Genomic DNA, 25249 nt, shown 5'->3' on the forward strand with positions numbered 1-25249 from the left:
GCAAGGAGTATAAATCCTTCCATTTCCCCACTATCCTATCAGAGCTGAAGAAGCTTCTTGGATGAGAAGCAAAACATCTTAAAAAACAACAAGAAAGTCCAGTTGTCTCCTGAAAAAAGCACCTTTGCGACAACCATGACCTGGATGACTAAAAATCTCTAGACTTATGACCATTGTTCACATTTATGACCGTTGCTGCACCCCCATGATCACGTGATCAAAATACAGATACTTGGCCACTGATTCATATTTATGACGGCTTCCAGGGTCGTGCAATCTCCTTTCGCAACCTTCTGACAATGAGGGAGAGAGATTCTCTTAACCTGTTGAAAGGCTTGGAAAATGCCTTTCTTCTGAGGATTCGATTTTCCTGCTGGGAGAGCAAGGATCCGGTGCAAGGATACAGACAACTGCTTGAAAGCTGGATCTTTTTATAAAAGTTTCAGGAAGGGGAGAGATAGCAAGAAGTCTGCGTTCCTGGGGCTAGCTAGCTTTGTATAATAAGCCCCTGATTTTTATACTTTTTTCTCCTTTTGTGTGTGAGTGCTTGTGTTCGTATTTCTTAATGTTTTAAATCCTGTCAGGGGTTGTCTTCATTTCCACCGGAGGGTAAACTCCGCAGGGTGGTTTGATTGGATTATCAGTTTCGTTTCGTCCTAATGTTTTCTTATATTTGTTTTGTGGCAATCTCCTGTCTGTCTCCTTTGCAATATATTTTGTGTCTTTTGTCTGTTTGTTTTGCTGATTTGGAAGGATTTTCTTTTCTTGTTTCCCTAGTTCTCTTAATTATTTGGGATTTTGTCTAAGGGGCTTCTTTACTACCTTTTATTTGATTCCTTTTCCTATGCAAGTTTGTTCTATGGCTGGCTTGATGTTCCCTTTGGGCTTTTCCTGCTTGGGTGACACCACTGTCCTCGTTAACTTTCCTTTCCACAAACCACGTTACTAATTTAATAACTGCGGTGATTCACTTAACAACCGTGGCAAGAAAGGTCATAAAACGGGGACAAAATTCACTTAACAAATGTCTAAACTTAGCAACGGAAATGTTGGGGCTCAAGTGTGGTCGCAAGTCAAGGACCACCTATAGCCAAAGCAACGGGCCGTACAATCGTTAACCAGCCTGTCATTTTTGCACCCTTCTTATTTGACATTGAACTGGAAATCCCTCTTCCGGTCAGGAGGACGACCGGACCGAAAAGGGCAAAGCTCATCCGATTTATTGGCCTGCAAAAGCGAGATCATTCTCTCTCTCTCTCTCTCTCTCTAACTCGCCCACGCTTCTCTTCGCCGACCAAGCCGCTTTGAAGCACTTCGCTAGGGAAGAGGCCGGGAGGAGGGAATGCGCACGCGCACATTCTACCGGCAAGGGGGGTTGGGATTTACCCCCCGTCTCTTTTTTGGGGGGGTTTGTTGTTTCCTCCCTCCGCAGTATTATGAGGTCAGCGCGAAGGGGGCGGCGTGCCCTATGACGTCACCCTCCATACCTCCCCGCTTCCTCCAATCCAGACCTATGGAAGGAGCGGAGCAAAGGTAGAGAAGCAGCTGTTGGTTTCTTCTCCTACGAAAAGGGGGAGTGGAGGGAGAGTGCGGCGGGGGGTGGGGGTGGGGAGAGAGGCTGGCGGCGGAAGGGAAAGAAGGAAAGACCCGGATGCCGCCGCCGCGAAAGAGACTCGGTGGGGGTCAGAGAAGGAGGGAGTTGTGCGCGCGGCGGCGGCGGCTTTTGGCCTCGCCGGCTGAGGGCGGAGCGGGGAGGGGAAGGCAGCGCCGAGTTTGGCGTCCTGACTTGAGCGCGGGGTGGGGAAGGGGGGGCGGTGGTTTTCCGCAGGTCGTCGTCGTCGTCAAGATGGAGGAGGCGGGGATGGCCTGGCCGCTGCCGGATACGGCGTAAAAAGGTGGGCTGTCGGGGGGAAACCGGCGCGTTTGGTCGAGGCAGCGAAGGGCGCCCGAGGCGAGGCGATGCTGTCGGTCTATGGCATATTGCTGTCAGCTCTGCTGGGCTCCTTCCTCACGCTGCTCGCCCAGCTCCTGCTCTTTTTCCGGAGGCAGCCCGAAGCCATCACCGGAGTGTCCCGGCTTCGCAGCTCCCACTTCTTTGTTACCAGGGTAATGCCGGACTCGACCCTCAAGGAGTATTTAACCGGCATCCTCATCTTGGGGCAGGAAGCGTTTTTCCCCGGATCTTTTGTCAGCCAGCCTTCTTCCAAAAGCGAGCAAAGCCTCAAGGCCCCCGGCCAGGAATCGCCCTCTTTGGTGGAGTGCACGGAGGAGACCCTCTACTGGCTCAATGCCATCTGCCTCTTTCTCTTCAGGGAACTCAAGGACACCTCCTTGATCCGCCACTGGGTCACCAGGAAAATCAAGGTGGAATTCGAGGAGCTTTTGCAGACCAAGGTGACTGGCAAAGTGTTGGAGGGGCTCAGCTTGCGGGATGTCTCCTTTGGCAACGTCATCCCCCTCTTTAAAAACATCAAGATATTGCGGCCGGTGACCTGTAACGAGGAAGGCTGTCCAGAAGAGCTGGACTTTGAAGTTGACCTGGAGTACGATGGGGGCTTCCACTTAGCCATTGATGCGGACCTGGTTTTTGGCAAGTCGGCGTATCTGTTCGCCAAAATCTCTAAAATTGTGGGTCGGGTGAGGCTGGTCTTCACCCGTATACCCTTCACGCACTGGTCTTTTGCTTTTGTCGAGGAGCCTTTGATCGACCTTGAGGTCAAGTCACAGTTTGAAGGAAGACCCTTGCCCCAACTGACTTCCATCATTGTCAATCAGTTCAAGAAAGTGATCAAGCGCAAGCATACCTTACCTCACTATAAAATCAGGTAAGTTGTTTCGGGATGAGGAGGTCGAGTTAATGTCGTGCTTGTATAAAATGGGTGGGAATGGAAGAAGAATATACTTCAGTTGGGGTATTAATCTGAAGAAATTGGTTAGGACAGTGTGAAGTATAACAGAAATGTCTTCTGGAACAGTGATAAATGAAGAAATTGAACAAACTTGGCTATCAATGTATATTCACCGTAAACCATGCACGTTTCCTGAAGAAAGCTCAAATCTCACATTATTATAGAGGATGCTTAATTTTTTATATCCACATTACGCATTACACTACTCCCTTTCTTGGGAAACAGAATTAGGAAGGGATAATAAAAGGAGTAAGAAACAATAAGCCAAAGAAATTAATGCATTAATTAAAAAATGTACTGTACCTAAATCTAGTTTTCACCATACTAATAATTGGGCTTTTCTGTACATCTCTGCTTGGCAAAGCCTTATTTCACTCGATAATCCTTGCATTTTGTTTTTTGTTTTTAATTATATACAGGTAGTCCTCAGCTTACGACAATTGAGACCAAAATTTATGTTGCTAAGTGAGACATGTGCTAAGTGAGGTTTGCCCCATTGTATGACCTTGTCCCAGTTAAGTGAATCGCTGCAGTTAAGTTCGTAACACGATTGTTAAACGGACTTGGCTTGCATCATTGACTTTGCTTGTGAGAAGGTTACAAAAGGTGATCACAGAACACTGGACACTGTAACTGTCATAAATAGTCAGTTGCTGAGCATCTGAATTTTGATCATGTGACCATGGGGACACTATAATGGTTGTAAATGTGAAAAACAATCATTTTTTCAGTGCCATTGTGACTATTCTAATTTCATATGGTCACTATAAATGAACTGCTGTAAGTCGAGGATTACCTGTAATTGTTTTTCAGAATTTCCGCAACTCTATACAAGTACAACTTTCATAGTCTTTTTCTTGATTCATTTACTCTTCATAAATTTGTTTTGAAATGTTATCTTTATTCCTTCCCTTCACATCAACAAAATACATCAAAGTTATCAATTCATATTGGTCACTGCTATCAGATTCCTGCCTTGAGCAGAGGATTGGACGATGTCTAAGGTCCCTTCCAGCCCTTGGTTCTATATTCACCCCACATTTATACATCATCTGCCCATTCAGCTGAGAACGATAGCATTTATTTCACTTAATCTGTGAGCTTTGGCAAAGGCAGGATGAGGCTTGTGTGACCATCTGGTTCTCCTTCGTATTGATTATGAAGTTTTTCTGGATTGCTAGAGAACTTGGGAATGGAGGTGCAGTGTTTCAATGGTTTTCCTTCTTTTGACATAGCTGGTTTTTACATATGCTCTGTCTTTGCGGGGTGCCTCAGCACTTGACTCTCTTTCCTCCTGTTTAACATTTATGTGAACCATCTGGGTAGTGTCATTTGTTGAAACATCAGTATGATGATAGACAGCTTAGCCTTGGTTGAGTGAGTAATGAGGTTGAGATTTTGTGCCTAAAGATTATTGGAGTCTGGATGGGGTAGCTACCCCAATAGCTATGGTTCCTGGTTCTTTAAATGCCGGACTTTCTCCAGTTAAATAATGTTGCACTTCCCTAGACAGAACTGGTATACAATTCTGGGTTCTCAAAGAGCAGGTGACAGTTGTGATCTGGAAGTTAAGCTGGTGCACCAATTATACTCTTTTATGGACTGAATATCTTCTCGCAGTTATTTATATCTCAGTCATCTTACCTGGATTGTGGATTGTTGCAATGGGCCTCCTGGGAGACCATTCAGAAGCTAAAATTGGTGCAGAATGCAGCAACACAAACAATTATGAACATACTTCAGTATAACCATGCAATACTGCTAGTGAGCATTCAGATAAAATTCAAAGTATAAAACCTTAATGCAATAAGGTGTGGCTTTCTGAGGAACCATCTCACTCCCATGCTCTTTACCTGTCCTGTAACATCTGGCAGAGTAATGTATTTCCCATCCATTAACCATTGTCCTCTAATGGGACTTAAGTGTGACTTCTATGTTATTTGGAATAGCATTTCCTGGAGGTTTGAACTAAACTAGGCGTTCAATTTAAACAATTTTAAAAACCCCTCTCCCCCAGCTCTGGGTTAGTTCAGGGATCCGAGTCTTTTTCTGTTTCAGTTAATGTTGCATGCTTGTTTCTGTTATGCTTGTTATCTTTTGCTTGATTTTAGATCACGTGCTTGGTTGTTTTTAGTTGTACACTATCCACAGTCAGCATTGAATTGGATATAAATAAAATCAGTATATAAAATAGGCAGCTCTCTCATATGATGGACTTATGGATCTGAAGTATTACTTTAAGAACCTTGTGCTAATATTAAGAAAGGGTTCAATCTTCAGTATAAAGTCTGACTAGTGTCACAGTGGCTACCTTGAAAAGTGCTAGGAGAAGTTTGATCTCTGTCTTGTACGTGACATTGAACTGTGGCATACTACTTTTAGCAACCTAAATCTTACTGCTCGGAATGCTGTTTTTTGGTTGCTGCACGTGCATTTTGAAATAACCTTCCCCCACAAATTTGATCTGCCCCCTTTGGCTTTCCATAAGTCAACATCAGCTGGGAAATAATTTTGATTTTGCAGATCCTTGAAAGGGTCTTGTGGACCTCGAGGGGTCCTACAACCACACTTTTAAAAACACTGCTGTAAACTATTAAAAACTGAGCTTTTTCAGAAAGCTTTATTTGTTCTTGTTTTATTATTTTTGTTATTGATAGATGTAAACAAATAGTCTCTTTGAATGAAGGTGGGAGGATATATCCAATAAATACACGCATCTCTGAAAAAACCATTAAAACTCATGAGTTACTGATGTCGCTTTGACAAAAGTAAAGCTTACTTTTCATCCCTCTATGGTGGGAGTTCTTTTCTGTATGCAGTTATAGATTGCTAGACAAGTTAAAAAGAGTTTGTAACACTCTTGAGCAGGAAAAGGCTTTAGAATATTACATTTTAATTGGACCAGTGTAAAATTTTCTGTTTTTGAATCAGGACTAACATAGCAAAGTTAGCATTTGTCTTCGCTCTAATATGTTTGCACGTGTCTTGTGAATTCTTTTCATTATGTTAAAAGTATTCCTGCATTTTTCTTCTTCTAAAGATGGATGCTTTAACCCAGAATCAGATATTGTATTTTCAAACCTGATTAATCCTCACTTGAATAGCATTTGTGGTGATTGCACAATTTCAATAAATACAAGGAAGTCCTCTTCTAATAATAGATATGTAGGTTTTACAAATATTGTATGTATAGGTAAAAGAGGAAGAAAAACTGCTTGATTAATTATAGACAATTATTTATTTCTCATACAAATCTATATGGCTGCCCAACTCATGGACAGATGGCTAATATTAAAAGTCTACTCCTTCCCCCAAGTTATGCTCTTTATTCCTTTCCCTTAGAAGATCAGACAGCCAGGCATAAAAGCAGGATGGTTTCATGGCTGACCTAATCCTATGGAACAGATTCCCCCTCCCCAGATTAAAATTTCTCCCTTCCTAATATCTTTCAGAAGGAGATTAAGACCATGCACTAGATATTTTGGTGCCTAAGGGATTGGTTATGAATACTGTACATATACTGTACTATAGCGTATTGTTGGTTTAAAGCTTTTATGATTCATTAATTGAGCTGCCTGTCATACAAATGTTCTTAAGTAAGTGGGACTGGATAACATCTAGGTTTTCTGAGTAGAAGATTTTTACAGTATTTTTACAGCAGTACAATAACAACTGAAAACTAGAATACATTAAAGAACACATTAAAGTGGGAAACTTGTCATACTCCAGATGTTGAATTACAGTGTTCCAGACTCATGCTAGGCATGAATGATGATGAGGGGAATAATAGAAGCTGTAGTTTAGTAACATCTGCAGAATTACCTGTTCTGAATCTCTGGATTTAAGAACAGTTATGTGTAATAAATGTATGAGAGAGGGAATAGGTAGTCCCCCTACAAATTAATAAAAGAAAATTGGGAGTTACTTCATTTTAATTAAGTTTGTTTTAATCAATAAATTTAGCAACTTAAATGCCACATCAGTCATCAGAGTAATTCTCGGTAGCTTATATATTTGGGCTAAAATAATAGCATAAAATAATAAGCATAGCGACCAACTAGCCTTAAGAACTATGTAGCTCTGGAGAAAAGTCATCACAATCAAATACTAAAATATGCTATCAGATCAGCCCACAGTACCTCACAGTAGGTTTTGCAAAGGTTCAGGAGAGTCAGGCTTTAAAGACTTCAGGGAAAATGCTATGCCAAGTATTTGCTATAAGGCAGATAGAGCTACAGTGATGCTGTGTGTCTGCAGGGTCCTTGGTGTTCTCCAAGCTTGGTTGTTTTCTTGCAAACATTCATTACCAAATGAGGTAACATCATTAGTGCTAGTAGGGAGTGAGGTTTGCTCTCATTTTATAGAATAAGAGATGGTGGGCCTCTTAAATGGCAATGCTTTAAAGCTAGGACTTAGAGCTTGCCATCTGTACTGTACCAAAACTTACTGTTTTGAGAGATGAATTAGGGGAAAGATGGTTTTAAAGTTAACTAGGTCCTAAAGAGGTTGAAGGTGATAATCAACGCTTTGAATTGCACTTGGACATTAATGTAACTTGTGCAGCTTGCAGAATAGAGGTGTTACATTGGTGAAGTAGGAAATGCCTATAAGTGCTCATGGAACTCCCCAAAAATGCTTTTTTTTTCAAGAAGCAACTGGACTTTCTGGTTTTTCTTTGAAGGCGTTTCGTTTCATATCCAAGAAGCTTCTTCATCTCAGAAGAAAGTCAGTGACCAGAAAACCAGAAAGTCCAGTTGCCTCCTGGGGAAAAAAAGCACCTATGGGACAACCATGACCTGGATGCATGAGAATCTCCATAGACATTTGCTCATGGAATCAGTGCTCTGGATTCAGTTGTAGCAAATTATCTGGGTAATTTTTGTTATACTGGATTTACAAAGAGGCTTGTTAAAGCTCTGAAGAATCTTATCAAAAGAAATCAAGTTCTACATTATTTGACTGACTAAAGGTTAAGATTATTTTTAAAAAGGAAGAAATATAAGGGTTATCAAGGTTAAAATAAGATATGTTATGTTGTTAATAGACTTTCAGCTGATACCAGGACTGAAAAGATTATGCAGGTAATCCTCAATTTACAACCACAATTGACACTGGAACTTTCATCACTAAGCAATGTGGTTGTTAAATGAGTTGTGCCTGCTTTTTTTTTTTGCTGCAGTCGTTAAACAATTCACTGCAGTCATTAAGCAAACCCAGTTTCTTCCATTGACTTTACTTGTGAGAAGCACCCCTGGAAAGATCACAACTGGCAAATATGTGACCTTGAGATGCTGCAGCCATTGTTAAATGCTGGTTGCCACAGCTTCCAAATTTTGATCATGTCACTGCAGGGCTGCTGTAACAGTCATATGTGCAAGGTGCAGTCATAACTCGCTTTTTTCAGATCCATGTTAACTTGGAATGGTTCTTAAATGAATGGGTCATAAATGAAGGACTACCAGTAGATAAGAGATGGGATATGGGATGAATTGGTTGCAAACTAAAAGGGAGTGAAGAGTTACTAAAATTATTTATCCTTGTTGTGAACATTGGGAGTCATTTCTTTATATATATTTTTCTTTCTGTTTTCTACTCTCTTGTTTTTGTTTGTACCTTTCATTTTTTCTATTCTTTTAGTTTAAATTAGATTTTACTATTGTAATTAAAATCCTTAATAAAATTATATTTTAAAAAGTTGGCATGTATATATCCTCAGTGTATCAAGTTAGATGTTCATTTTATGCCCATTTTTGTATGCACTTTAAATGTTAACCAATAATTTATGTTTTTGTATATAATTATTCCTTTTTTTCTGCGTAACATCCTCAAGGATGCTACTTCCTTATAGATGCTACTTTTCTTACACTTATGACAGATGACATTGGATTCTGTTACTATCTATTTATTTTACATTCCTAAAACTCTGCAGCACTTCTGTGTATGTGTGTTTAGAAGGAAGGGTCACTATATGGATTCACAACATTTATAATCGTGATATGAGAATGAGATCTTGTAGTCCTCATAATTACTTGATCAGAACAGTTTCTTTTTAATTATCTGTTAGAACAGGTATTAATGTACCTGATAATCTGATGTGATGCACAATTGGCAAACCTATTTGTTATTTCAGTTAACATTATTTGAATATGCATATATTCTTTGGTGGATACAGGATGTTCTTAAGTTTTGCCTAAAGAATACTATTTTTATTTCCAGTGTACATGTGACTTTTTTGGAAAGGGCATGGAGAATTCTAGAGTTGTGATGCTGAGTCTTTAAAACAAATCTTCATTGAAAAAACAAATAACTCTTTTGAGAATTAGTTGGAACTTTATTTTACAGTTTCAGTAAACTGATTATATGCTAACAAATAGTAATGCAAATAAGGGAAATTTCTTATAGTACAGTAAACACGTAGAATATAATTGTCTACATATACAATTTATTTAATGTGTAATATAATGCAAATATATAATTGATTATCTTCTATCGGATTCTCAACATGATGTTAACTCTCAAAACCATCATCTCTCTAAGATTTCACTAAGCAAATTTAGCATGGTTATCAGGGTGTTTTTGTATATTTTGTAAATTATTTTTCTTTTTTCTCTTTCATTTCCTATGGTATATTTTACCCAAGCAGAACAGGACCAAATTCTCATAGGGCTCTGATTTTGATTGGGTAAAAGTGATGGCCAGGGAATACTGGCACATAAGCCTGTTCCTTATCCAATTTGGCATGCAGGAATTGTAAGGCTGTGCCACTCTGGTGTGAGCAGTCGTTGACATCAGGCTAGCGTGAGTGAGCATAAAAAGGTAACTTCCCATTTTTGCTTTTGCCTTGGGGAAACTTTATATAGAACAGCATTGTGGTAAATATGTAATCTACATATTTTCTCATACATGTGGATATACATGTTTTGGTCTGCATGAGGTGTTGGCATTGTGTTGCAAAGCAGTGGCAGTGTCTGACTTAAATTAGGATAGTGACATGCAACTTTCTTATTGTTAAGGAACCTAAGAACTCTATTCACCACTGGACAGATTCTGTTTTCTAGATATGTAAAGTATGATATTCTCTTATTAAGAAGAACATTTGCAAGGTAAATTAGCATAGTTAGTTTGTCATCTTTACAATTTGGAAAATTATCTTCATAATTTCTCTAAAAGGTAAAATGTACTTTGTAATTACTAATCTCTACCTAGGACGAACTAGGCAATCCTTATGCAAAAGAATAATGGAATACAAAAACAAAAATGGAAATAATTTAACCCATAAGGGAACATTTTGATTTTTCAGAACATTGCATAATAACAGACAGTCCTTAAAGTGCTGGGATTACTGTTGTTGAGCAAAGCAGTCACGTGATGTCTTATTTAATGGCCACCTTACTCAATTACTGAGTACTTATACTGCTAATGTAAAAATCACTACTGAAAATGTGCCAAGAAAACTGCTGGGACTTGTCTAGGCAGTCACAAGAAGTCAAGATTCATTTGAAGACACGCCCTTTAAAAAAAACAAACCATAAAAACATCCAGCTAGTGGCAGCATCTAACATTGATTATCAAAAAAAGCCAGGTTGGACTTGGGTAATACTTGGCTGGCATTGTGCAGGAAAAAATTCTCCATAATTATGATCATCTATATACCCTCATCATATGAAACACAAATTATTGTTATGACACCAGAGGCTACAGAAGCAAACCTAAAAAGAGTGAAGACGAAACCCTCTGCATAGAGTTTACCTTAGAATATATTTACGATTGTATACAGCAAAGTAATTGTTTGGATATAGCAAGATATACTGGGTTTAGAGAGGTAAAAATGAGATGGAGTCTATGAAGTAGAAGGATAAAAACAGTGTTATGGTAATTTTGAAAAAGATAGTATTCTCATGATTTCTTTCTAGATGGTTACTTGCTTCCTAGAACCTATGTTTATGTCCTAATATTTTATGCCGACAGGGTTTATTACTTCTCAAGTACCTGGGAAGATAATTTTGGAAGTGCGGTGTTAGCTTCTCCTAAATAACACCTTATTTTCTCCTACAATAGCACCATGAACATCTTGGGGAATACAATGGGGAACCATTTCCATGTCCATTAAGTCATCAGGAGTAATATTCAACTTAAAGGAAACTTTAACATGAAAATGATATTAATTGTAGAAATTGTAGCACCCTCGTAGTGAGTAACCTGAAATAATTTGGCCTTCCGAAACCAGTGCATGAAACAAAATTCAATCAGTTATTTGTACAATTCTTTTTAAAATTAGAATATAATTAAATTCAGTAGTGTTGGCAAGCTCTTGCTCCTTTCATCAGAATGAAGAAAATCTGTTGTGCCATCATGCAACAATCATTATCCTTTTGGGCATGTATTTGTTTAAAAAGGGTAAAACTTGAATTGCAATACTGCTTTTGTCAGTATGATATATCCTGCCTGCTCCTGTGGAGGTTGCCATTTAAGTTTTCCATATTTTTCACTTATGGATTTATCATAAGTGTTATAGACTACATGTTCTTGAATAAATGTTTATAATTTCCTATCATAAAAGTAAACACATGGATATTTTTTCAAGTCTTTTGGGAAATAAAACCTTCAATGTGATCACAAATAGTACTACTGGAAAATGTGAAATAATTTCAAGCACTTTCGGATGCAACAACTGCAATACATACTCCATACCTGGCCATGATGATAGTGATTATTTCATTTCTAGGGCTATATATAGTTTCTGTCAAAATCTTGTGGCAACAGAATGAATTGCTATAATCACAGCTCTAAATAAATAATATGTGCTTATCTTTTGATTAGGTTCAAACCATTTTTTCCATTTCAAGTTGTGCCACCTGAAGAATATAGAGACCAGAGCCTCAGTATACAAGGTTTCTCACTAACGGAAGGAAGACTGAAAGTTTCTTTAATAGAATGCTCAAGGTATGTTCTTGGCACTTCTTGTGATACTGATTTTATTTGTATCTTAAAGTCAAGTGACTGGGTAAGCAGGATTAAGAAAGAGTTAAGGTTAGAATCACGATTCTTCAAGTTAAGGATTTGTATCCCAGTTTATTTTAGTGTAAAAGTTTTCATTAGCAAACAGGACAGAGTTCCTGTGATAGTTATACTTTAGATAAGAGGGAACACTGAAGATTTAGGTGCATTTGAGCAGTAGGCAGAAATGAACAGAATAAAATTTCACAAGGAATAATGTAAAGTTCAGCATCTAGGTAGGAAATATGTATAGCACAAATATTGACTGGTGATTGACTGGTTTGGCAGTACCATAGTGTATGGGAAAAGAAACTGTGTGTCTTCGTCAGCAACTTGTTAAACACAAACTAGCAGTGTGTTGCAGCTCAAAAAAGACTGATGCTGCTTTGGGTATATTAACCTCAAAGCACAGAGCTCATTTAAGAGATCAGAATTGCTCCATCTGTCCAGTTCTGGGCACCACAGTTCAAAAAGCATAGTGAGAAAACAGACCAAGTTCAAGAAGAGCCACCAAGATAATGAAAGCTTTGGAAACCTATCTTTATGAGAAATGTTTAAAGGATCTGCACATAAAATTCAAGCGAGTGGAGCTATGATAACAGTATCAAATATCTGAATGGTTGTCATAGAAAAGGGTGTGGATGTATTATCTGTGCCCCAGAGAGCAAATCAAAACCCAAAAATTAAAAAAGTACAAGGAAGTTCACTATAATCATCGTGACTAATTTCCTGGTAGTACAAACTGTCAACTTGTGAAACAGGCTGCCATATGATGTAGAGAGTTTGAAGATTAAAAACAGCTGAACATATCTTTGAGGGATTCTATAATGGATCAACTCTGGAGCTAAGATAGTCCACGGTAGGTATAATGCTATGTCCTGTGTTTTAGCTAAGGACTGATACCAATATGTATGAATTTCTCAGAAAAAATGATAGAATATTAACCTGGCAATATATAAATATAACAAAACTAAAATAAGACATTGGTCACATCTCCTTTAAGCCGGATAGATTCTCAGTGCGGCCTGCAAAGCAATAAGTCAAAGCTGAAAATCATAAAGGAGAGGAAGGAAAAGAAAACAAGAATGTTTGGGAAATAATATACAATTTATTACTGATATTAGAATGACCAGCTAGAATGCAAAAATAATTCAGTAATAACTATAAAATAACCAGAAGCTGCTGCTCTTATCAAAACCAATTGCCATTGGAAATGGCTAAGAGAAGAAGATTTCACATTTCTGGTCTCTTTAGTAGCTGAAGTAATGGTATAGTTCTGCTTCCTGTTTTTCCCTCTTGTATAACTTGGTGGAATTACTGCTGAGTCATTAGTGGGAAGGTAACAGTTGATAATGGTAGTAAACAGTCCTGTTTAAGTAGGTTATGAGGGTGATAGGCAAGACAGAGACTTTTCTCTCTTTGTCAAAATGATGTATCTTGAGCTAACTTATCAGATGCAAGATAAAAAGCTCAGGAAACTGAAGAACAACTGGATGTACTTTGGGTAGTGATAGCTAAGAATGCAAATGATTTGCAAGCTCTAGTAATGAAAGTCAAGGAACACAATGAAAAAAATAGTGATTAGAGTAAACCAAAGAAGACCAAACTAATGAAAGCAGGTGCAACAACCAACTTTAGAGCTGTCAGTGAAGATATTGGAACAGTGGATAACTTCTGCCTTTTAGAATCAGCTGTCACATTAAAAAGTACCTGGCAATTAACTTGATGCAAATTAACACTTGGTAAAATAGCAAGAACTAGAAGAAGAAGAAGAAATACTCAGATGCAATGATGTGCCCACACCTACAAAGATCAAAATTATGCAGGCAGTAAATGAAAGTGGGACTTTGAAGAAGCAGGAATAAAGTTTTGACATTTTTGAACTTTGTTCTTCAAAATCCCGAGAATATTTTGGATAGCCAAGATAACAAACCAAGGGATCATCAAACAAATCAACTCATAGTTCTTACCTGAGGCAACACATAACCAGGTTCAAATTATTCTACTTTGAATATGAAGGTTTAATATGAAGACCTAAGTCTCTGGAGAAGTGTCCTACCACTGGAAAAGTGGAAGGAAGGAGAACAACCTCTCGGAATAGATGGTCAGTTTACACTAGCCATAGGTGTTCCTTCCATTGGAAGAAATGTAGAACCAGATTAGAGACAAATCATCATGGAGAAAGTCTGTCTTTGTAGTCACTGAGTCAATACTGACTTGATAGCACATAAGTAATCAAACCTGTTGGTTAATACAGAAAAACTAGCCAACATAGACAGGTTGTAATATTTTCTTATGTATAATTCAGAAAAAGTAATAGAGAAGACCAGTAAGACTTCCTTGATCTGTAATCTAATCTATTTTTCTTATTTTATTTGGCAGTTAAGCTATTGAATAACAGTTGACTAGAACTACAAATATTCCTATAAAATGCAGAATCTTCACACACAAGCTATACTGAATATATATTAAAATTTAAAAGGCTACTCCAATTAGGTGACAGGTACATTTCATAATGCACATATTTTCAGAAAGTACTTAAAAGTTATGGTGACAGATACCTGTTTGTCCTGTCAGAAAAGAATATTTTCCCTTTAGAATAATTTCACTAATATATAGTTAATTAAAATTAGCGTTCAGTCACAGTTTTTATGATTACTTACTTTGCAATGATGCGCAGTTTACACTTGTTACTTATTTCAGTGCATATATTACTGTATATGAAAAATGTTAAAATTGTGTCTTTGCTTTCATTTGCTACCTGTTTCCACTAGAGGGTGCAAATTCTTTTTTTTAACTTCTGGTATCCTGAAATAGCAATAAATTGCTAAAGAAAATATAGCAGCTGTAAGCAATTAATGGTAATCTAATAATTATATCTTTGAATTTCAGATTATTTATTTTTGGATCCTATGAGAGAGAAGTAAATATTCACTGCACAATTGAATTGAGTGACAAAGTTTGGGAAGACAAAGAAAGGACTTTCATCAAGACAGTAAGCCATATTTTCCACAATTTCAGTTTCATACAGCTGCGATATTTGGTATATTGTATGTAATATACCTAATATGCTATATAATATGTAACATACTATATTTCATACATAATCTTACAGTATGAACTTTAAATGTTTCCAGTATAAATTTTGGCTCATTATCTCATGGACCAGTCACCTCCTAGAAAGAAGATTCCTTATATTCTTTCTGTACATTTAGGTACCTTTTGTGTACCTATTGGAATCAGAGTCAACTATTGTCTCTCAGCCCAGCCTACCTCACAGGATTGCTATGGAGAAAGTAGGAGGAGAGAACATTAGGTATGCTGCCTTGATGTAAAAAAAATAAAGGTGTGGTATAAATTAAATTACTTTACTTGAACAATGGGCAGTATCCCGGTGTGGGGATGAGGAAAGCAGTGGTTTTCCATTATGTTTAATGGCTGTTCCAAACTTTCTTAAGGTTTTTTTTTGGGGGGGTATATAAGTTTTATAATTTACAACTTATTTTTGTCTTCACTGTGATCCCAATCTGAGAATGTTTTTTTTCTTAGTTGCTACCACTGATGGCATAAGATTGGCAATACTCACTCTGAGAGTAAGATGGGTGGTACCTAAATGTTAGAAATAAATAAAGGCATGACACTCTTTCTTTTTGAGAAGCATAACTTGATGTGGCATTTTCTTTTCCTCAGCCCATGTAATAATTGCATACTTTTGAACAGTAGGTGGCAGTATTGCTATTTTTAATGCATTATTGAATTAAAGTAGTGGAAGGTAAGATTATATTTTTAAACTTATTCTTAGTATATATTCCACAATATCACTGCACTTGACAGAAAACACCAATTGGACCCCCTATTTTATCCTGTCACTTAGCTGAGATTTCTGTTCATATAAGCAAAATTAAGTAAGTAATTTAAATTGGATACCTATTGTATGATAAACAAGGTTTTTAAGAGGAAGCCTTAATGTTGCCATCACTTTCACTGGGACAAGGAATATTGAACTGGTCATGAGTTGAAACCCCAGTTGTATCAAAGATGTCTGTTCTTGATTCTTCTCCCCTTTTTAGATTTACATGAATCTTACAACTTTCAGGTGATTCCTACTTAATCTCAGAAAGATCAATTTGGAGCAAGGTTCTTAAACTATTCTCATCAGAGAAAGGTTTTTTTTTTCTCCATAACCTTTTTGATATGCTCCCCATATACTGTAAATATTTGATATTTTTGCAAATAAACCTTCTGAAGGAATAAAAGGAGAATGGTGATCCTCTTATGCTAAAGGGCATTCAGACATATTTCCTACATGATCCAAACTAAACTGTAAGTCCTTTTTCAGAAATGTTTATTTGATTATTCTAAAGTGAACAACTTTATCATGTTAAAAATAATGCAAACATCAAATATGGCTTTTAGAATGTTAAACCTTGCCCAAAGCATTTATTTCTCTCTTCAAGGTGAATGGTCCTTTAATCACATTTCTGCAATTAGAAAATTGTGCAATGAATCATGTAGAGATCATAATGATTGCCACCTGGAATCTATTTTAAAACAACATTTTATACTGCTGCAAAGCTTATGTTGCTTTCTTCATCCTTGTAAGATGGCATCTTAGAGTTCAACAATACAACTCCCAAAAAGTGTTCAGTGGAAATTATTTCTTGCACAGGGCTTTGATGGTCAGTGCAGGATTTAAAAATAATTCAACTGATATTATACAGTAGGATTGAAAGCATTGACACTGCAAAGCATTTAAGGTCAACATTTTGGAAAAAATAAATTTTGTTTTCCATACTTTCAGGCTTCACTGGGCATTTATCCTTGCTTTGGCCAGTAACTGGATTAAGAAATTTCAGAAATCAGTTTTTCTTTACATTCAACAGTTATTATTAAACCTTGAAATTGTAGTAGGGAGTACTTCCTTAAAAGGGTTTCATTAAACCAGACGCCAGGACATATTACATTGAAGAATAAATTGCTTTATTGACACCAGAGGAGGCAAAGATCAGCCTAAAGAAGGGAAGAGTTATAGTCTCCTTTTGTAGATTTTACAGACAATAGAATGCATGTGATTGGCTAGAGTAGCCAAACATTTCATTGGATATAAATACATCATGTGCCTGATGAGGTCACTGAGATCATTAGAGTATGAGGTAATGGAGCAGGACTAAGACAATGGAATTTTGAACAAACAACGAAGCAGTTATTCCATGAATGGAGTTTCTTTCTAAGGCAATACTTCCTTTTGCTTTGCCAGAGCTCTGTTCTCTCCTCAGTAACTTTTCCCAGGTTATCAGCATTCCTTTTACTTCTGAAAATCTTACATTGTAGCATAATACCTTTAGTTAAAAATTCTTGGTAAATCTATTTATTGGGTAAATTGAGCCTTTCATAATATTCCTTAGGATCAATTCAGTCTTGAGATTTTTGTTTGAAAACATTTTGTAAAATTAAAAATGAATTCTATTTATTTCCAGAATAATTTTTAGAAGTTTATTTAATACAAGCATTTCTAATTAGTTCTATTTTTCCATATTCCCTTGATATTTCTGATATTCTATGACTGGATGTTATTATAGAGCACAGATATCAAACTCGATTGGGTCATGTGACATATTGCAATGTTTTTGCCTTTGTGGAGCTGTGGTGGGCGTGGCCTGTACGTGACACATCTGGCCCACGAGCCGCCAGTTTGACAGGCCTGGTATAGAGGAACAGACTGTGGCTTCTATGCAAGTATTTTTTTGTTAAAGAAATTGAAGGACATTAATACTTTTTTTATTTTACCTCTGGAGTAATAAGTTTGAATGTCCTATTCTGATAAAAGAATGGAAGGTTGCTTTAAATAACATGAAATTAATTTCCTATGGTCTGAAAATGAGATTAAACAAAAACATGTTTCATGTACGTTGGGTACCTTTGTGAATGTTTAATAATATTGGTTGTTATCACCAAGATACAGCTTGAAAATTAACTCATGGTTTGGATGTTCTATTATTGCCACATATGGGGGTGATATCAGTAAGATTGTTAATAAGCCTGAGTATGATCCTCTTGGCTATGTCTCTAATATTTGGAATCTGTCAAGAACTGGAATTTTCAGACATAGAGGCTGGCTAAGGAGTTATATAATATAGAACTCCCCACTAAATTACAGTGATAGATTGTTAATGTGTATCATTCATTGTTTGAATTAGTTTTGTATGCTTTTTTATTTTTCTGTATAATAATTTTTTTTTCTTTTCTTCTCCTCTTATGTTTATTTTAAGACTACATTATATTGTTAACATCGTTATAATTCAAAATATGTTAATTAGTTCAATTTTTTTTTTTAAAAAAAAATGAAAATTAAGGGGGGAAATTCCAAGAAAGAAAATGGTAGATGAAAGTAATTCTGGATGTTAGGTTAGAACTTACTCTTCAAATATATCTTGTATAAAGATGCTTCTTTCAGCAAATCAGTTTTTTTTCCAGCTAGAAAGTCCTCTCCAGAGTCAAAGAACCATCCTCCTCCACCCTTAGACAAATTCACAAGTTTGCCAAAGCATAATCTCTACATTTTCTGGTAATCCTTTCACAACATCCTTTTCCAGCCTCTACTGAAAACGAATGAATCCTTGAAATAATGGAAAAAAGCATAGTAAAATGTCACTTCCTACATACCTTTAATCTAATAGAAATTAAAGACCCAGTTTGAGCATTTGAATGTAGTGAAAGCCACTGATTACTTAGTTCTGGTACAATTTATTGAAAAAACCCAATGAAGAAACATCATATTTTTTTGCTCTGCTAAAAATGAACTATATATTTTGAAAAAAAAAAATGGTTCTCTGATAACTGAAGAACTGGTATTGATGGGAATTTCACCCCTCAGATTTGCTAATGGTTTAATCCAAAAGTTTTTGGCTACAATAAAATGCTCCTATATTATTTTCAACAACCATTATTACCAAGTTGAATTTTATATTTCATGCTGATCAGGCAGGCATCTTTATGATACTGTTAATTTTAATCATATATTTCCCTGGTTATTGTATTTCCCTGTTTATTTGACCCTTTATTATTGACTTTTAGCATTTGCTGCTGAAAAAAAATTGATGTACGGTATTTGAGAGAGAGCAAGATTTAAAGCCTGCAGTTTGAGAATATCTGATGAATATCATATTGAGGTGGGGAAATCCTATCTTCACCATATTGGTGAAACCTCTAATGGTGACAGGTCTTTCAGGAATTCTAAACTTTAAGCTGCATGTCTAAAATATTCACGTATTGTTTAATTCATTGAAATCAATAAATTGTAGTCAAGGTAATATTAGTGGCAAACCCTCAGTCGAAATACCTTTTGTTAGATATCAATTTTTAAAAAAATATCTGGATCTATTCAGTAATTTTGTGTAAAGATTTAAATACGTTTAGAGATATAGAAACAACTGTAATCTTGTGCATCCAAGCTTTTTGAGAAAAATACAAGCCCACTTTGGGTTGGCATTTTCATTTTTTATTTTATTAGTGAAGATAAGTTAGACAGCTTAGTTACCGCAATGAACAATGGTGACATTTTAATCTTATCATATCACCTACAGTATATTGGTACATAATTGATTATAAAAGGAGATTCAGGATTATTAACCTATCCAATATATTGCTTCAAATGTCAGTTGATAGTGTGGAATATTTATTTCAGGCACATTTGTAATTTTCTGTCCATGGTTCAATATGATAAACTGGTGATATTTTTGGCTACAATGGTTGCTATATAATTTAAGTATGCTTTCCCCCCTTCATGGCTATGTTTTGTCTAGATCAGAAGCTATATACACTATCCCATTTTTACAAGGATTCTGCATTTCTTTTCCTCTAATGCTTGTAACTTCTATTAGTAACAAAGTCACTGGAAGGAAATGAGGGCAAAGCCTCTTTGCTTCCCTCTCCTGACAGAAAGTAGTTGGGTCTTCCAGTGAGTCCATAAGATTAATTTTAAACATAAAATCAGAGAACTTCCCGTGGCCACTGTGTTAGTGAACTTAATCTACACTGATTGGCAACTAACTATTTTCCAGATTTCAGACGAGAGTATTTCCCAAATCATCTTGACGATGATAACAATGATGATATCCATTCAGTCGTGTCCAACTCTTCGCAATTCTATAGGCCAGATCTCTCCACATCTTTTGATCTTACACTACTTCTTTGAGTTTTTCTATGCTCTGGCTGATGTCAGCTTTGATGGTGTCCAGCCATCATGTTTTTTGGTGATCTTGTTTCCTTTTACCTCTAACTCTTCCAAGCATAATTGCTTTCTCAAGCGGTCCTCTATATACAAAGCAAATGATATGGGAACTCAGCAGAAAATATTGGAGATGCTCCCTACCTTTGTTATAGATATTCCATTTCTATTTTGTATTTTTATTTTTATACAGTAATTGGTTTGAAAGTAACAACATGGATTTAATAAACCAGGGTTGTTAAACTGCAAATAAATCTAGTACCTGCATGCTGTCATTTTCCTTTATTTCATATTGGATTTGAAGACTTAAGGGATTGTACCCAAATATGCAAACTGTACACACTCATTTTAATAATCAAAGCTAGACCCTGTACAGTTATGATTAAGATGTTAGATTAAGATGCTGAACAAGTTCAGATTCCTTCTCCATTGTTTACTTTGGGCCAGATCTCTCAAATTTATTTTGAAAATAAAATGAAGAACTTTGTGAAACAGTAGGCTGCCTAGAAAATGACTTTGCAAAACAAAAAGCAAAAAACCACCCTAATCAGAATTGTCTATATACTCAGATGTTACCTTAACAGCTCTTAGGTCCTTGCTTAGGACTTGAACTATTTTACTAGTCCCAGACTGAATCAAATTCAAGATTAATCATAACAATAATAATATATAAAATACTGAAAAATTTTGTAGGAAAAAATATCAGTGGTTGAACTACACAATTAAAATCACTTGCACTTTGCTGCTTCATGCCTCATGAGAAGAAAATGCATAGTTTCCTAGGTTATTCCTAGAGCTTAACCACTAATTTATAAAAATTCTGATGAAATGTCATTTTTTCAAAAGATGTTAATTTCATTCTTAAAAGACCTTCAATTTTCACATGCGATACTAATGTTAAGTTTATCCGTGTCTTAGAAACAAATACATGACATCTTGTCTCATTTGAAGTATGATGAATTAATAATGTTTGAGCCTTCGTTAAATGCCTCATATGGTTAGCAATTTACTGTGCTTACTAAAGTCTGCCATTTCACTTGTTAATCCTGTCAAACGAGAACTGAGATTAAGAGGGAGAAACTTTTAAAATGTCACTTTTTACCAAAAAAAAACTTGTAAATGTCAATATTTGTAAACATTCTGGGGGAAAGTTTTAGACTTGGGGGTTATGCAACATTATATAATCCAGGGGTGTCAAACGCGATTTCATTGAGGGCCGCATCAGGGTTGTGTTTGACCTTGGGAGGCTGGGGTGGGTTGTGGCCAGCTCGATGTCCCTCATGTTGGGGGTGCCTGTGGCAGCCTCAGCACTCTGCCAGTGAAACGGGATCCCAAGCTCCATTTCCAGCTGTGACAACCTCCTGCAACCCTCTGCCAATGAAAATAAAAGTTGATAGGGCCACACGCGGTCCTTCCAAACTCTGCTTTCACTGGCAGAGGCATCACGGGCTAGTCCCTTGCTGTTTCCAGGGTGGCCCCACAGGCCAGATCTAAACACCCTATGGGCCGGATGCAGCCCACGGGCCTTGAGTTTGACACCCCTGATATAACCTTTATATAAATTTAAAGTTGATCTGTTTTTTCAGTCTGTATTAAATGTTTAATTTGTTTTGTCATCTTGACTCCAAAGATTGTAGTAGTTGTGTTCTGTTATACATAGATTTTCTGCCACAACAACAGTATATGCTAGACAATCCATGCCCCATTGGTTCATCTTTTCAGAGATATTTCTTTGCCTAACAGAGAAACAGAATGACTTAGTGGGGGGAAAAGCACTGGGAGCTGGAGGAATTTCTAATTTCCTGCTGGTTTTCCCATTAAGTTTCCTTGTGGGAACTGATGGAGAGCCATCAGCAATCTCTTCCTTTCCTCCCTCCCTTTCTCTCTTCCTTAACATATATTGCCTGCCTGCTTAACATCTACATGAAACCTCTGGGTGATGTCATCTGCAAGTGTGAGTATGCTGCCATAGGTATGCTGAAGATACCCAGTTATATCTTTTGACCTCAGGCTAGCCAAGGTTCTGTCCCAATACTTGGAGGCTTTGTATGACTGATCGGGGAGAAACCAACTCTTAGTCAATCCTAATAAGATTTAATAGTTGTGGCAGTAAAGACCACCCAGATGTAGGAATTATCTTTACTTCTCTGGATGAGTTACTTCTACAGTCTGAAGAGTGTGCAACTTGGGAATTCTCTTGAACTTGCAGCTCTTGCTTGAAAGACAAGTGGCAGCTATGGCCAAGAAGACCTTTACACAGTTTCTACTGGAACACCAGTTATGGTCTTTCCTGCTTCAGTTGACACTCACTCTAAACAGTTGCTGGTTCTCTTGTCACATTGTGACTCGATTATTGCAATTTGCTTTACATGAGGTTGTCCTTGAAGACCACTTGGAAGCTTCCACAGTTCCAGAATGCGACAACACAAGCAGCAGTGGGCATGCTTCTGAATGCCCATATGACTCATCTACTTTGTAAGTTGCATTGATTGACAGTCTGCCTTCTGGGTGTGTTTCAAGGTGCTGGTATAAACTCCTATCTAGCATAGAGCGCAACTATTTGATGGAGCACCTTTCTTCCACTGTTTTTGCCTGTCCAGGATGATCTAACTGAATAAATGCACTTTCCTTCTCCTTGATTAAGCAATGTTACATTTCAAGGTCCAGGAAGCATACCTTCTCTGTAGCAATGCTTGCCGCAACTCTGGAATGAGGTCCCTTTGAGATCCATACAGCTTCCCCCTTATTATGATCTGGAAAGCCTTGAAAACATTAGTATAGGATGGATTTATGCTTGTTTGGTTTTGCTGGAAGTCATGTGATCACTGGGCTATAATCTCTTCCTATAAATATTTTGTGTAGGATTTTTTAAATCTAGACAACTTTATCTAAAGAGGTATAACATTGGACAATTTGTTAGAGGAAAGTTTTGTCAGGGTAGGAATATCATCTGATCTCCAGATGACTCTTACTTTAAAAGATGTATGCATGTCTCAGAGCTGAGCAGAATAAAAGTTGATTAACTATGAAGCTAGTTGTTCAGTTAGAAAATAATTAAATTAGGCTTGATCTAGAGTCATAAAGTAATTGATGGTTCACTTTGCATGATACAATTGACAGCCGTAAAAGTCAGAAGCTGCAATGTATTTGGAGGCAGAGATGTTATATTTGATAACTGCTGCTTGAGACAATTACAGATACAAATTTAACTTCAAAAGGATTGTCTGTATTGTTTTTTGTATAAAACAAATATTCATTCTCACCTGAGAACAGGAATTTATTTATTTGGTATTCTGCAGATACAGAAAAGACTGGAGATTAATCTTTAAGAATTACATGGTAGCATGGGCAAAGCCAAACCACCTCATATTTTTGTCTTAAAAATATTGAGCGTGAAAGAGTCTAAGGTAAAGGTAAAAGTTCCCCTCGCACACAAGTGCTAGTCATTCCCAACTCTAGGGGGTGGTGTTCATCTCCGTTACACAGCCGAAGAACCAGCATTGTCTGAAGACGTCTCCATGGTCATGTGGCCAGCATGACTAAACGCCAAAGGCACATGGAACGCTGTTACCTTCCCACCAAAGTGGTCCCTATTTTTCTACTTATATTTTTACATTCTTTCAAACTGCTAGATTGGCAGAAGCTGGGACAAGTAATGGGAGCTCATTCCATTATGCGGTGCTAGGGATTCGAACTGCTGACCTTTCTGATTGACAAGCTCAGTGTCTTAGCCACTGAGCCACCGAGCCACCGCGTACCTATAGAGAGTCTAGTGATAGTTTAATTTAAAATCCTATCTAATACATAAGCCTACACTTGGCACTTCCCTGTATTTGCCCACAATCCTGGGCAAAACCTTTTTCTCTTTGTGCCTTTATATCCTTGTATATCATCCATGTTCCTGCCATGTTTGTGTATCAATTCATACAGTGCCTTTTATTCACACATACAAAATAATTATTAGATAAAATGAATTGCCCTCTGAAATGATAGTGTATTTCAAAAAGTAATTGGTTCTCATCTGTATAATCCTATTTATTCTCTCTCTTATACATGTCACTCTCACAGGCATAAATGCAAAAGTCAACTTCTTACTGCTTCCTGTTCTGGTATATTGTAAGCCTCCCAGACTTGGGACAGTGAGATTGGTGGCATATAAATTTAATAAACAAGTAAGCAGATGTTTCTGCAAGATAAGAAAATGAAAAGAAAAAGATTAGGATAGATATGGGGCGAAAAAAGAAAAAAAGAAGAGAAAAGGTGGAATAAAACATGCAAATGAGAGGAAATGCAGTAGCTAGGAAACAAAAAAAGAGAAGCCCTGCAGAGGTTAAGATACAGAAGGGTAAATTTACCAGGTAAACAGCCTCTCCCAGCAACAGCTATTCTTCAGGTTTTCAACATCCCTGCTCTACAGAACCAGCGTCAACAGCCATTTATGCCTATTGACCACTCCAAGAGCTTTTTCAAATAAGCCCTAACAAATAACAAATATTTGCCTTTTGCCTAGAGATTTTTTTTTAGATGCTAAAAATTTGGGCACATTTAATTTTATACATATGTTTCTAGAGGTAACTACATCACCACCTACTTATTATCAACTTCTAATTTCCTCAGCTAATTGAAGGAACAGGTTATCAATTCAGGGGAAAAAGTAAAAGCTGAATAAAGCATGAAGCTAAGATTTGAAAAGAGGTGTGAAGATATTTGGGGAGAGAAGTCTATATATTAAAAAAAAAAAAAAACCAAAACATTAATATAAAATATCTAGCGAGATCAGTACAGTAGTCCTTGACTTACAACAGTTCATTTAGTGACCGTTCAAAGTTAAAGACACAGAAAAAAGTAACTTATGACCATTTTTCACATAACCATTGCAGCTTCCTCATGGTCACGTGATTAAGCTTTAGACCAGGGGTGTCCAACCTTGGCAACTTTAAGACTTGTGGACTTCAACTCCCAGAATTCCTCAGCCAGCTTTGCTGGCTGAGGAATTCTGGGAGTTGAAGTCCACAAGTCTTAAAGTTGCCAAGGTTGGACACCCCTGCTTTAGACGCTTGGCTAATATTCAGACTCATATATATGATGGTTGCAGTGCTCTGGAGTCAAGTGATCA

At 37.0% G+C, this 25249-nt stretch overlaps 1 protein-coding gene across 1 annotated transcript in view; it reads left to right on the top strand.

Annotated features, from left to right (window-relative positions):
• Positions 1 to 1610: 1610 nt before the first annotated feature.
• The window catches only part of PDZD8 (PDZ domain containing 8), a 34181-nt gene continuing 10542 nt past the window's right edge, over positions 1611 to 25249 (top strand). Inside the window, exons 1-3 of the mRNA XM_026670121.2 lie at positions 1611 to 2825; positions 11730 to 11852; positions 14799 to 14901. Coding sequence (XP_026525906.1) covers positions 1960 to 2825; positions 11730 to 11852; positions 14799 to 14901 — 1092 coding nt within the window. The 5' untranslated portion in view covers positions 1611 to 1959. The remainder of the gene's footprint in view (positions 2826 to 11729; positions 11853 to 14798; positions 14902 to 25249) is intronic.

This window comes from Notechis scutatus, chromosome 4 (genome assembly GCF_049901735.1).
Source record: "Notechis scutatus isolate UNSWTSFEM ecotype Mainland chromosome 4, rNotScu1.2, whole genome shotgun sequence".
Classification (NCBI taxonomy): Eukaryota; Metazoa; Chordata; class Lepidosauria; order Squamata; family Elapidae; genus Notechis; species Notechis scutatus.